General features: G+C 45.1%; 1 protein-coding gene across 1 annotated transcript; it reads left to right on the top strand.

The window, feature by feature from the left end:
- The first annotated feature begins 1,234 nt into the window (after nucleotides 1-1,234).
- Nucleotides 1,235-4,049, top strand: LOC148112903 (uncharacterized). The gene is made up of 3 exons (XM_087874326.1): nucleotides 1,235-2,040; nucleotides 3,124-3,285; nucleotides 3,933-4,049. Exons 1-3 carry the CDS (start codon nucleotides 1,354-1,356, stop codon nucleotides 4,047-4,049), a joined length of 966 nt encoding a protein of 321 aa, XP_087730452.1. The 5' UTR covers nucleotides 1,235-1,353.
- The last annotated feature ends 9,076 nt before the right edge of the window (nucleotides 4,050-13,125 follow it).

The following is a 13,125-nucleotide window of genomic DNA, read 5'->3' as shown; positions in this document are numbered from 1 at the left end:
GGAGAAGGAATGGTCAGGGGGGTGGTAGAGATGGGACGGATGTTGATTGGAGCACGTGATCGACTAGGGAGTGAGGAGATTGTTTGGGGGTTTTTGACTTACTGTGGGAAAACCCGGGCTCTTCAGATTCGGGTTTTCCCAGATGTGCCAGTTTACCTATTCTAGTAAAGAGAACTTTGGAAAATGCTTGCTTCCACATCTTTACTTGGAGCTGGGGTTTTCTGGAACACTGACATTAATCTGAATCTCTCTTAAAGCCTAACAGCACCCCATAAGGGGGCTGTCAGGGGTGCTGAGCCCCAGCATCTACCTAAACCTCAGGTGGTGCGAAGACTCAGTGAAGATGGAAGAGAAAGGAGAAATTGGAGAGGGGGCCGGGGGCGCGGATGCTCAAGGATTTACCGACCCCTTACTTTCTCCTTCTGAAGAAATGGTGCGAGCCATTGAGGCTGCAGAGGAAGCTTCAAGGCTGGGGGCTCGGCCCAAGGCATCAGATTCCTGGAAGAGTTGCCAGTCTGACCCAGTTCCAGGAGGGGAAATGAAGTCGCCCCGTGAGCCAGAGTGGAGGATGGGGATAGCTGTGGGATCCGGAGACTCCCGGGACTGGGACCTGCTGCACCCAATGTGAAGCCAGTCCTTAACTGGGCTCCTGGAGCATTTTGAGCAGATGGAAGTGGGAGTTATGCACCCATTTCCCAACCTCTTGAGATGGAGATTAGCACAACCTACATTCACCTTCCCTGATCCAGGACATGGAGGGGGGATTAGTAGGGCACAGACCCCCCTCTACCCGGCCAGGGGTGAAACAAGGGGATCAGCGCAGGATGGCCATCCTGCAGCTGTGGGGCACCAGGCGCAGCCAGCATACAGAATGCAAAAAAACCCTTTTGGGGCCCCTCGCCAGCCTGCCTTTGCACTACCTCCTGCTGAGAGTATACCGCCAGGCCAGGGGTTTTATCCCAGCCAGAGATGGGTCCAGTGCCAGTGGTATCCCGCACCATCTGTTCCAAGCTTCTAGGGATCACCATGACCCCCCCCCCTATGGCCCAACAATCCTGGCACCACTGGGGGGACTAATCCAGCAGCCGGTGGGGGTGCCCCCCCTCCAGCCCAGCAAATCTCCCAGCAGCCAGTTGGAATGAAGCAACCAGGAACAGCCCTGCAGCAAGTTCTATCCCAGCCAGCCACTGCCGGGGCCCCTCCACTCGCAAGGCCAATGCCATCCCACTTCAGAGCAACCTTTGATGGGACGCCTACCAAACTAGCTTATTTCCTCAGCAGGGTCTGGGCCCACGTGGATCAGGGGACCAATACGAATCAGAATGGGACTTGGTGTTGGCAATTTCAGATGGGATGAATGAGGGAGAGGCTTCTGAATGGATAGCCCAGCTGCACAATGAGGGTGCTGCGGAACTGAATGATGCCGATGGGTTTATTACACTGCTCCGTTCCCGATTTGACCGAATAAATGAAAGTGAAGCCACACTAAAGGTCATGAAGCAAGGTAATCGACCTATAAAAAACTTTGTATGGGACTTTAGACGGGTTGCAGGGAATCTGAGGCATTGGCCTGACCGCATACTCCTACACTATTTTAAAGAAGCTATTGACCAAGAAGTCAGTAAAGCCTGTGGGATCCAGGGGGAGCCTGAGCATCTTCATGACTGGTATACCATGTCCATAGCTCTAGACAGAGAAGTCCACCCCACAGCAAAACCCCAGCAGAGAAGCCGCCTCGGAGAGCATTATCTAGATGGCCCATTTCAAAGGCTACAAATAGCCTTAATCAGGGGGGGGGCGATTAAGTGCTATCAGTGTGGACAACCAGGACATCGAGCTTCTGAGTGCCTGGCCCCTGCTCAAGTTCCACAACAACGTCCTGCCACGGCTGCACGAGTCAGGAGGACTTCAAGGAAAACCCCAGACACCAGCCAATTCACCAGACAAGCCGTGGAGGTTCCCCTCCCCACTGAAGAGAGCGAGGATCCTCCAGCTAAAGAAGCCCCTCCCGGCAATGCTAGCAAAGATGAAGATCTGATGGTGAGTGCACCTATCCCCCCCTTTTCAATTAAAGTAAAACTGGTGTTGCCAGAGACAGGGAAACAAGCAGAACTGCCAGAAATAATAGATACCGGCTGCACTAGATGTCTAATTGGACTTCCAGTTGTGGAACAATTGGGGATCAGGACAACAGCCTTAAAGCGCTGAATTAAATTTCACCAGGTGGATGGAATGTTAATTGGGGGGGGGGTCCCTGACACCCATATTACTGAACTGGTTAAATTAGAAATTGGGAAACATCATGAACGTCTACGATTTATAGTAACCCCAAAAATGTCAGAATCTATCATACTGGGCCTGGCTTGGCTGGACAAATGGGGCCCCACATCAAATGGGACGATGGATACCGAAAAATCAGAATAGCGGTTGGTCCATTACCCCCTGCCCCTCCCCCAAAGAGCAGCCTACCCATAACGGCCAGCTGCCAAAACCAGCAGTGGTTTGTTCAGACGGGCCTCAAGGCAAACACCAGATTCCTAAGATGTATGCAGACCAAGCCGAAGCTTTCAGTGAGGAGTAATGTAACCTCCTCCCCCCACATCGGCCCACGGAGTGCACCATCGAATTAGAATCAGGAGCCAAATTGCCAAAACCCAGAATGTACTCCATGACACCTGCTGAAATGACCGAATTGAGGAATTACATTGACAACAACCTAGCCAGAGGGTTCATCGAGCCTGCGAAATCCAGGGTGGCCGCCCCAGTATTGTTTAAAGAAAAGAAAGATGGTACACTGAGATTATGCGTTTTTAGGGGCGTGAACTGCATTTGCATACAAAATACCTACCCCCTCTCACTGATGAAGGACTTGCTGAACCACCTGTCAAAAGGCAAGATTTTTACCAGGCTAGATCTAAGAAAAGCCTACTACCAAGTTCACATAAAGGAGGGAGATGAGTGGAAAACTGCTTTTAATTGCCCCCTGGGCAGCTTCCAATTCCGGGTCATGCCTTTTGGACTCCAAGGGGCTCCCGCAGTCTTCATGCAACTGATCAACGAAGTTTTGCATGAGCACCTATATCAGGGGGTTCTTGTTTATCTTGATGACATTCTTATATTCAGCAAAAGTATGGAAGAACATGTCAAATTGGTCAGACAAGTGCTGAAAAAGCTCCTAGCGGCCAAGCTTTATGCAAATTGTCCAAATGCGAGTTCCATAAGGAGTACTTGGACTACCTGGGATACAGGGTGTCGAATCAGGGAATAGAAATGGACCCAGGAAAGGTGAGGGCAGTGCTGGACTGGCAGCCCTCATGAACCCGTAAGCAACTCGAAAGCTTCCTGGGGTTTGCAAACTTTTAAAGACAATTCATCCCTTCCTTCGCTGAGGTTGCACTCCCTTCGTCAGAATTGCTAAAAACTGGCCCGTCTCCCACCAAGCCAAAACCTAGCCAACTCCTAGCTTGGACAATGGGCTGTCAAAATCCTTTGAACAGTTGAAATGCCTATTTGCAGTGGAGCCGATCCTACAGCATCCTGACCCAAATAAGCCATTTGTGGTTCAGGCGGATGCAAGTGATGTGGTAGTGGCTGCTGTTCTACTGCAAAGGAATGCCCAAAACAATCTAATGCCATGTGCTTACGTATCAAGAAAGTTAACGGACACCGAGCACAGATGGGCGATATGGGAGAAAGAGGCTTTTGCGGTGCGATGGGCTCTCCTATCCTGGAGATACTTCCTAGAGGGGGTTAATGAGCCTTTTGAAGTGTGGACTGACCACAAGAATCTCGAGGCCCTGAAGACCCTGAGGAAACTTTCACCCAAGCAGGTTCGTTGAGCTCAATATTTCAAATGCTTTAACTTTAACCTGAAATACATCCCGGGGGAGGGGGGGAACCTTTTAGCTGACACTCTCTCCCATAAGCCCCAGTTTGACAGCCGACAGGAAGAGATAGTTCATACTATGATCTCGGAGGCTCAGCCAGCTGCCAAGCCCGCACCAGAGTGCAAACTCTCCATGGTTCCAACCTCCCCGAAGACAAGTTGACAGCAGAGCTAAAAGTGGCACTCTTGACTGATTCCTGGTTCAAGGAAAACCAGGCGGACCTAACCCTAAGAGAAGGGTTGGCATGGAAAGGGAATAAGCTTTATGTGCCCTGCAGCCTGAGACTCCTGGTGCTAAAGAGGAGTCATGATTCTCGACTAGGGGGCCACTTTGGATTTTTAAAAACCCTCCATTTGACTAGGAGACAATTCTGGTGGCCAAAGATGAAAGCTGATGTGGAAGACTATGTGAGGAGCTGGGCCACCTGCACCACCATGAAGTCCAGACCAGGGAAGCCCCCTGAGCTTCTCCAGACTGTGGCCAAACCAACCAAGCCCTGGGAGGAGATTGCAATGGACTTCATAGTTGAGCTCCCTGACAGTGGGGGGGAACAGGGTGATTTGGACTGTCATTGATTTGTTCTCCAAGCAAGTACACTTCACTGCCTACAATGGACTACCCTTGGCCAGGAAACTGGCAAAGCTGTTTGTGAAACACATCTACAGGCTACATGGAGTCCCAAGGAGAATAATATCAGATTGCAGGGTCCAGTTTACCGCTAAGTTCTGGAGAGAGTTTCTACAGTCCATTAACTCAGCTTTTCACCCATCGACTAACAGATCGGCTGAAAAATTGAACTCAATGGTGGGGCAAAAATTAGGTGTTATGTAAATTATCAACAAGAAAACTGGGCGGACTTACTACCATTCACAGAGATGGCTTATAATAATGCAGTATGCAGCAGTACTGGGTTGACTCCTTTTCAGATAACTACAGGCATGGATTTTGTGCCGATGCCTGAGTTACCTAGAGAGCTACTCACTTCTATGTCCCTAACAGAATGGATGACCTCATTGAAAAAGGGTTGGGAGAATACTAAAAAAGCTTTAGTGGAATCAGCAGAAAGATATAAGGCCCAGGCTGACAAACGCCAGTCCCTCCAACCACCTTTCCGAATAGGCGATAAGGTGTATTTGTCAACCAAGTACCTAAGATTGAGGTTACCTAGCAAAAAGTTTGGACCCAAATTCATAAGTCCCTTTCCTATACTGAAAGTTATTAACCCAGTGACTGTCCATCTTAGCCTCCCTTGCACATTAGGGAAAGTACACCCCGTTTTCCACAGTAGCTTGTTGAAATTAGCTAAAGAATCTAACTTAAGACCCTTGCCAGCTGTTCCACCCCCTCCTTTGGTAGTGCAAGGGGAGACTCATTATGAAGTGAAGAAGATCCTGGACTCTAGACTCTACAGGAGTCGCTTACAATATTTGGTACCCTGGAAAGGTTACCCTTTATCTGAAGCTACTTGGGTGAAAAGTTGGGATGTAAATGCTGATACTCTAGTGAAACAATTTCATGATAAATTTCTTGAGAAACTGAAAGGTCCCCCTGGGGGGGGGAGAGGGTGTTAAGGGGTCCTGTGCAAGGTGTTAACCCCTTCTTTTGTGTTTTGTCTGCTTTATTTCTCAGGATGTGGTTCTTTCTACAGGGGGGAATGCCTGTCAGCTTTGGAAGCCATATTAGGCCGGAAGCTTCAATGCTGCCACCTTCTCATGTGTGGTAAAGTAGGAGGGCAGATTAAGGAATGGGGTTGTTAGTAGACATAATAGCATTCTTCCTGTCGGTCAAGGTCAGGATGATCCAGCATCTGGAGAAGGGGTGGTCAGGGGGCTGGGTAGAGATGGGATGGACGTTGATTGGAGCATGTGATCGACTGAGGAGTGAGGGGATGGTTTTGGGGGTTTTGACTTACCGAGGGAAAACCTGGGGTCTTCAGATTTGGGTTTTCTAAGATGTGCCAGTTTACTTATTCTAGTGTGATACTATGGGATGCAAATGTGTAACATGTTTAACTACATGTAACTGATTTCCTATGCAAAGGGGAGTTTACTTTTATCCTGTCCAATCAACTTTCCTCTTGCATTTTCTTTGATGTGTTAATTATAAAAAGGAATGTAGCATGGGGCTCAGGGTTCTCTCTCTTTTTTAATAAAGAGATCCCACTTTATCAGGGTACCCCAATAAACTGCTTTTAAATGATCTTCCGAGTTGGTTACTTATTGGGAAGGTAAACCAAGGCAGAAACTAGGGCCATATTTGGCTATCACACTACTCAAAATGTTGGGAGTATCAAATAATTTATGATCCTACCTTGCCCTGTGTTACAAATAACACTGAAATACTTTAAGGAAGACATTGAATTTAAATATAATAGGAGCCTTGGTGGTGCAGCGGACTAAAGTGCTGTTAAGTAGCACTTAGCTGCCAGCTGCCTGCAATTACTGCGAGTTCAAATCTCACCAGGCTCAAGGTTGACCAGGGCCGGATTTTCCTATAGGCTAACTAGGCTTCAGCCTAGGGCCTCAAGATCAAGAGGGGCCTACACAGTGGTGGGATTCTGGGGGTTCTAGGGGGTTCGGCCGAGCCCTTTGTTAAATTGCTGGCTCGCCCGCCCCTCGCCTCCCACCCGCACGGCGCCAGCCTACCGTAGCCAGGGGTGGGCAATTGTGGCTCTTTTACAACCTGTGGACTTCAACTTCCAGAATTCCTGAGACAGCCAAGCTGTCTGAGGAATTCTGGGAGTTGAAGGCCACAGGTTGTAAAAGAGCCACAATTGCCCACCCCTTCCCTAGCCTGAGTTCCGCTGCCTGGGATCCACGTGGGCTGCCACGTGGTTCCCCACCGGCTCCGGACGCAAGAGAGCAGGATGGAGAAAGCCGCTTCCACGCCTTCACTCACCCTCACTCTCTGCTCTGTTGGATTGTCGGCCGTTCGCTTACCCCGCCCACTCCCAATCTATTGCTGCCTCCGATGGCTAGAGGAAAAAAAACCTTCAAATTCTTGCCGCGGGGCTTCAAAGGGCCGCCCTAGAGCCAGTGCTGCAGCCGAACCCTTTGTTAAATTGCTGGCTTGCCCCGCCCCTCCGCACCACTATTTATTGCCAATAAATAGTGGTGGGCGAGGGGCGGGGGAGCCAGCAATTTAACAAAGGGTTTGGTGTTTTTTTTGTAATTTTATTGGCCCCCGGAGCTTCAGCATAGGCTAATTAGCCCTTGCTTAGATCGGCTCCCAACCCCCAGCTGATTTGCTCTCAGCTGTTTTGCTCACGGATCTGCTCCTTGCTTGCAAAGAGTGCTGATTTTTTCCCCCCTAGCTATACTGAAAAACGAAAGAGAAAGTAAAGCAGGCTGTTGGCTTTGCACGTTGGAAAATTAGGCAGGCAGATTTCTTTTTCCTCACCAAAAAAGGTAGGTGCAAACAACAGGAAATTTAGGGAAAAAGAGGAGATTTTAAAACACAAAAGAAAAAAAGCTCTATTTAACTAGGGAATTGTAATAATTGAGATACTATTAATTGTATATTGTGTTGAAAGCAGAAATGGTTAAGTTGTGGTTTGGAGGAATATATGGGGGAAATTATTTGGTTTATTATTATTGGTAAATATAATTAATTGATTTGTAAGAAATTGGATTGCATGGAAATAATTGGAATATTCATGTTCATATTGATTAATATACAAAAAAGGTAGTTATATAACTAATTGATTTATATTAAAATGTTGAATTCATATTAAACAACTGTAATATTACATAATTAACCAATGTGAGGATGGATATAAAAATAGATGACAATGGGAAGGGGTATAATATAGAATAGAAGGGAAAAATTGAATTTGATTAAGATTAGAGATGAGGATGAGGGTAATATTGGTTTTTTACAAAAATAGATGAGGAATAAATATGGCAAAAAGGAAATATAGAAATTGTAAATTTAATTGAAATGACTAAACACTGTTTAAATTTGTGAACCGGCCAAATACTCTGTTCAAAGAAAATACATTGTATGTTTGTATGTGTGTTTCTAATTATTGTTATTTATTCATATTTGTTCTCTTTTATTCTTTAAAGTTTAACAATTCATTCTTTATCTTAATATCTTAATATTTGTTTGGGGTTGGCTTTCTTCCCTTTCATCTTTTTTATTGTACAGCAATCTTTCTCCTCAAACCTACCACCTCTCTTTTCTTTCCTTCTTACTTTCTCTTCCTCCCCCTCTTCTTCTCCTCCCTACTTCCTCTTCCTTTCTCCTTCTCCTCCTCTCTTCCTCCCTCTCTCTCCTACTCTAATTTCCCTTCCCTTCCTTCATCCCTCTCTATTGCTGTATCCTTTTATGCATATGGACTACTCAGAGGGCTGAAAAAGTTATTTCTGACTGGTCCTCGCACTTTTGACCAGTCCTCGAACTTACGACTGTCCTCACATTTTACGTTTTTGCCCTATCTTGTCACCATGGTGAAGAAAAGCAGTTGTGAAATGAGTGACATGGTTGTTAAGAAAGCTGCACGGGCATAAATGTGAGGATGGTCATAAGTGTGAGGACCGGTCAAAAGTGCGAGGCCCAGTCAGAAATGACTTTTTTCAGCCCTCTGAAAAAAGTCTATGCACATAGCCACGCCCACCCGGTCACATGACGAGCTAGCCACGCCTACACAGTCACGTGACCAGCTAGCCATGCCCACACAGTCACATGATTGCCAAGCCACACCCCCAACTAAGCCACGCCCACAGAGCCTGTTGTTAAAAAATTGAATCCCACCACTGGTGAAAGGGCCTCATAAGTGGAATAGCCTAGGGCCTCTTTCAATCTAAATCCGGCCCTGAGGTTGACTCAGCCTTCCATCCTTCTGAGGTAGGTAAAATGAGGACCCGGATTGTGGGGGCAATAAGCTGACTTTGTATAAAAAAGAACACTGCTTTGGGGGGAGGGGGCGAAAGCCCTACTAAGCAGGTATATACAAAAGTATGAAGGCTATTGCTTAACGCATTGTAAACCGCCCTGAGCCTCCGGAGAAGGACGGCATATAAATTGAACCAATAAATAAATAAATAAATAATAACTAAATTATTTTTCTACTACCTGCTAATGTGAATAGTGGGTAAAAAGGAAAAAGAAATAAGATGCAAATATTTTTTTCTTTGTTTCATATATTTAACCCTGTGGAGCTCTCAGACAAAAAAAGGTTGAGTGACAATGACTTGTGACCAGAATAGTAAGTATTATGTTGCTGTAGTAATGATATTCATTCGTTATTATAAGATGCAGATATGAAAGATAACATTATAATTTCTGTGTGGTAATTATAAATGTACACAGAACTATGACTAAATTTGAATTGTACAGGCAGTTCTTTTACAGGCCTAAATCCAGGTTGTAGGTTAATATTCAAAAGTCAGCACACATCACCACATAGCTGTGTTGAGCAATCACCAAACCTAAAGAGATGTGGTGTGAATTAATCAATAGGATTAAGGCAATACATTAACAGAATTATATTTACTTTCCTCTTTATCTTTGAGCAGTTTGTTTTTCTTTCAAACATAGTTTTTGTTTTTTGCTATTGAAAGGGAAGACTAGTGTGAGGAAAGGAAGAAAGCTATTCAATGAAACTTCATACCTCATTAAAAAGGCAACAAGCAAAATCTAAGAATCTCCTATTCCCCATCTATTTGTCACTGTAGACATTGAAATTAACAATTCCAATGATTCAGAATAAAGCACAATCTGGAATATCGAAGCAATGTTCATGTTAAAGAGTAATCAATATATTGGACACTGAACATAGAAAGTTAGAAGCAGGCTTAGTCACACTTCAACATTAAAATACTGACTAAAGCTCCAGTTTTCCCCTCAGGTTTAATTTTACTAATAATGGGTGATTATTTTCCACTAAATTGCAATGATGTCACATCACAAAAATTAATGACATGTGAGTTATAAGGAAGAGTAATAAATTCTTAGGGTATGATCATGCCAAACATATACTTCTACAAATGATATGGAAGGAAGGAAGGAAGGAAGGAAGGAAGGAAGGAAGGAAGGAAGGAAGGAAGGAAGGAAGGAAGGAAAAAGTGTGATATAAGGAAGCAAGGCCTGAGTGACAAAGAGCAGGAGACAACCAGTTATCTCTCTACTTAACATTTCTCAAGATAAGAAAAGCTTTTTTCCTAGGTAATATTTTGCCCTTGGCATGATTACAGGGAAAACATTCCAAAATCCCATATATGTGCCCATATGGATCTGGGAAAATCAAAACAGTCCAACATGTTATTTTATTATAGTATCTGATAGAATAGAATATCTGTAGCTCAGGATTGAACTGTTGAGTCCTTAGTGCTCTCTGAGCTAGGTTGTTTCATTTCTTGAACAAGTAATATCATCAGTGCTATTTGAGTGTAGGGTTTGCTTCCTTTTAGTGAAGATTTGCCTACATGCAAATTTCTCCCCTTTGTGTGCTTTCTGAAGCATTTGATGCCTATAATTATAGTATTATAGTATATTACAGTATATAGCATATGGCATAAGTATATAATATATGTCATGGCCCCATTGGAGCCCAGTTCTGAGGAGGAGGAGAGGGAGCTGGGGCCAAAGGAGGAAGAAGGCACAGCCTCTCGGACCCAGGAGGAACAACTGGAGGAGCAGGATGAGGCAGTCCTGGGTCCCTCGGCTTCGAAAGGGTTTCCAGAAAGGAAGAGAGGACACAGGATGACTGAGTAAGGGGGAAGGAGATGGAAAGGGTAGGCAGTGGAGCAGAGGAGCATTGGAGCTCCAGAGACAAGCAACTGCCTCCCCCACCTGATCCCTGAGCACAGAGAATGGAGAAGAGTCAGAGTCAGTGCAGGATGATCTGACTCAGTTGTCGGTTGCCCCCAGTTTGGACCGGTTCGCAAGAACTGGTAGTAAAAGCAGTGGGAGGCCCCACCCACTGCCTTGGATGTCATCATCAGCAATCTGCGCATGCGCCTTGCTTCTGCGTATGCGCAGAAGCTTCATGTGAAGCAAGCACGCGCACATGATCCTGTTGCGAACTGGTAGTAAAGGTAAGTAGAACCCACTCCTGATCTCACTTCTTGGGAAAGCACCCCATCACTTCTTCACAAGGCTCACCTGGAGAATAGGAGATGCCACGGGGGGGGGGGTGGGGGGGGCTTTTGTTGGGAAGAAGTGTGGTACTTGCCAGCAACACTTCCATGATTTAAGAAGCCTTGTTGTTACCGATGACTTGCTGCCTTGTTTTGCTTTGCCTTACTTGGCTTTGTTCACCTTGCCTTGTCTAGTCTTGCCATGTGCAGTTTGCAGCAACCCAGCTCGGCTCCAATTTGTGCTGTGGCCATGGTGAACTCTCTGTGCAACGAAGACATACATGACCAAGTGTCCTGAATTGTTTTTGTTCTCAGAACTGTGTTGCTCTCTCTCTTTCACTCACTTCTTGCTTCAAGGAACTGCTTCAGGTGTGTGTACATGCTAGAGCCTTGCTTTTGGGCTTACAGTGAGCTGTGGGGATTTGGAGGAAGGTTGGTTCAATGAAAGAGGATTCCATTCTTCACATCACTAGTGTTGCTTATGTGCCCCACCCTGGGTCATAGCAGTATATAGTATATAGCATATAGCATACAGCATACAGTATATAGTATATATTATAGTAACAATAGCAATATTTGTAAACCCTATATCTTACCCCTATTTTAGGAGTGCCTTGAAAAAACAAACAACCTTTAGGGAATTTTATTATGTTTAATTTCAATTGTGTACAAATTGTATTGTTGCAAAATATGAAAATGAAATACTAATTGATGCAAGTTGTCTCATGATTATAACTCAGTATGCTTGCTGATCATTCTTGTGTTATTCAATGTTTCATTTCATTCATGTTTGTAATAGTATTTCTGTGTCTAGACACTGACCATTATAAAGTGGCAGGAAGATAGTAGGTATGACTTAGCTACTTTTAGATGATATCCATTTAAATCATTGAGTTATTTTGATGACTCTAGTGTTTAAATGTTCATATCATAAGTGGGTTCCAAAACTCTAAATGGCTAGTAGTTGGCAGCATAAAGTTTCAAGCTAATTCTGCTGACTGCCGGCAGTTAGATTCTCTAACAGCAGTTAGATTCTCAAGATTGATTCAGCCTTCCATCCTTCCAAGGTGAATAAAATGAAGACCCAGACTGTTGGGGGCAATATGCTGGCTCTGTAAACCATTTAGAGAAGGTGTCAGATCCACCATTTTCGGCTTGGCATCCTGCCATCGAACTCTGTGGTGGGAGATATTGGGGGGGGGGAATCAAATGGGCAGCCATAAATATATGCATTCTAGTGTGGGAATTTAGGGGATTAATGACAGCTGAAGAAAAACAGAGCACCGTGGGACCGGTTCAAGCCAAGGTATCTTCAAGGATGTTTGCCCTGAGTGTGGAAAGTTACCAACCGAAAACATCTGAAAGTTTCCAAAACATCCAGCATTGGTTACATTTGGACTGGTGATGGTGGAGGGGGGGGGGGAGGAGGGATGGAACGGAGGGGAATAGTCTTTGTCTTTTTGTATGGGAACTTAGATTCCACCTGACTTTACCACAACCAGCATCTCTTAGTAAAAGTGCCTTTTACTTCAACCAAATGGAGTTGAGGGTTTTTCTTCCCTAAGGGATCATATTGGGACAGGTGTGACAGAGGGCTGTAAAGTTCTATGAAGCTGTATATAAATCTAAGTGCTATTGCTATTGCTGCATCTAGTAATTGTTCAGAGTTTTGCAATGTGTGCAAAATTATGTGACTATGTCTTTATTCTTCCCCATTATTTATGAGTTTTTCTTGCACAATGCAACCAAGTGCAAGTAATCAAGAAAACTACTTCGAAATGTAATTTACTCCTTTCCTACTTGTAGCTATAATGCTGCTATAATGAAAAACATAGCATGTGATGAAGGAAATAGTTGATGTGATTAAATGTATATAAAAATATAAATGTCTATCTGGACCCGTACCAGTCGGGCTTCAGGCAGGGGTACAGCACAGAAACGGCATTGGTCGCATTGGTGGATGATCTCTGGAGGGCTCGGGACAGGGGTTGCTCCTCTGTCCTGGTCCTATTAGATCTCTCAGCGGCTTTTGATACCATCGACCATGGTATCATGCTGCAATGGTTGAGGGGGTTAGGAATAGGGGGCACCATCCTGTGGTGGTTCTCCTCCTCCCTCTCCAACCATTCGCAGTTTGTGTTGGCAGGGGGGCAGAG

Source organism: Pantherophis guttatus, chromosome 7 (genome assembly GCF_059756535.1).
Source record: "Pantherophis guttatus breed Tessera chromosome 7, ASM5975653v1, whole genome shotgun sequence".
NCBI classification, from domain to species: Eukaryota; Metazoa; Chordata; class Lepidosauria; order Squamata; family Colubridae; genus Pantherophis; species Pantherophis guttatus.
Note: the sequence above shows the minus strand (reverse complement) of the source record. Positions and strands in the feature narration are given on the sequence as shown.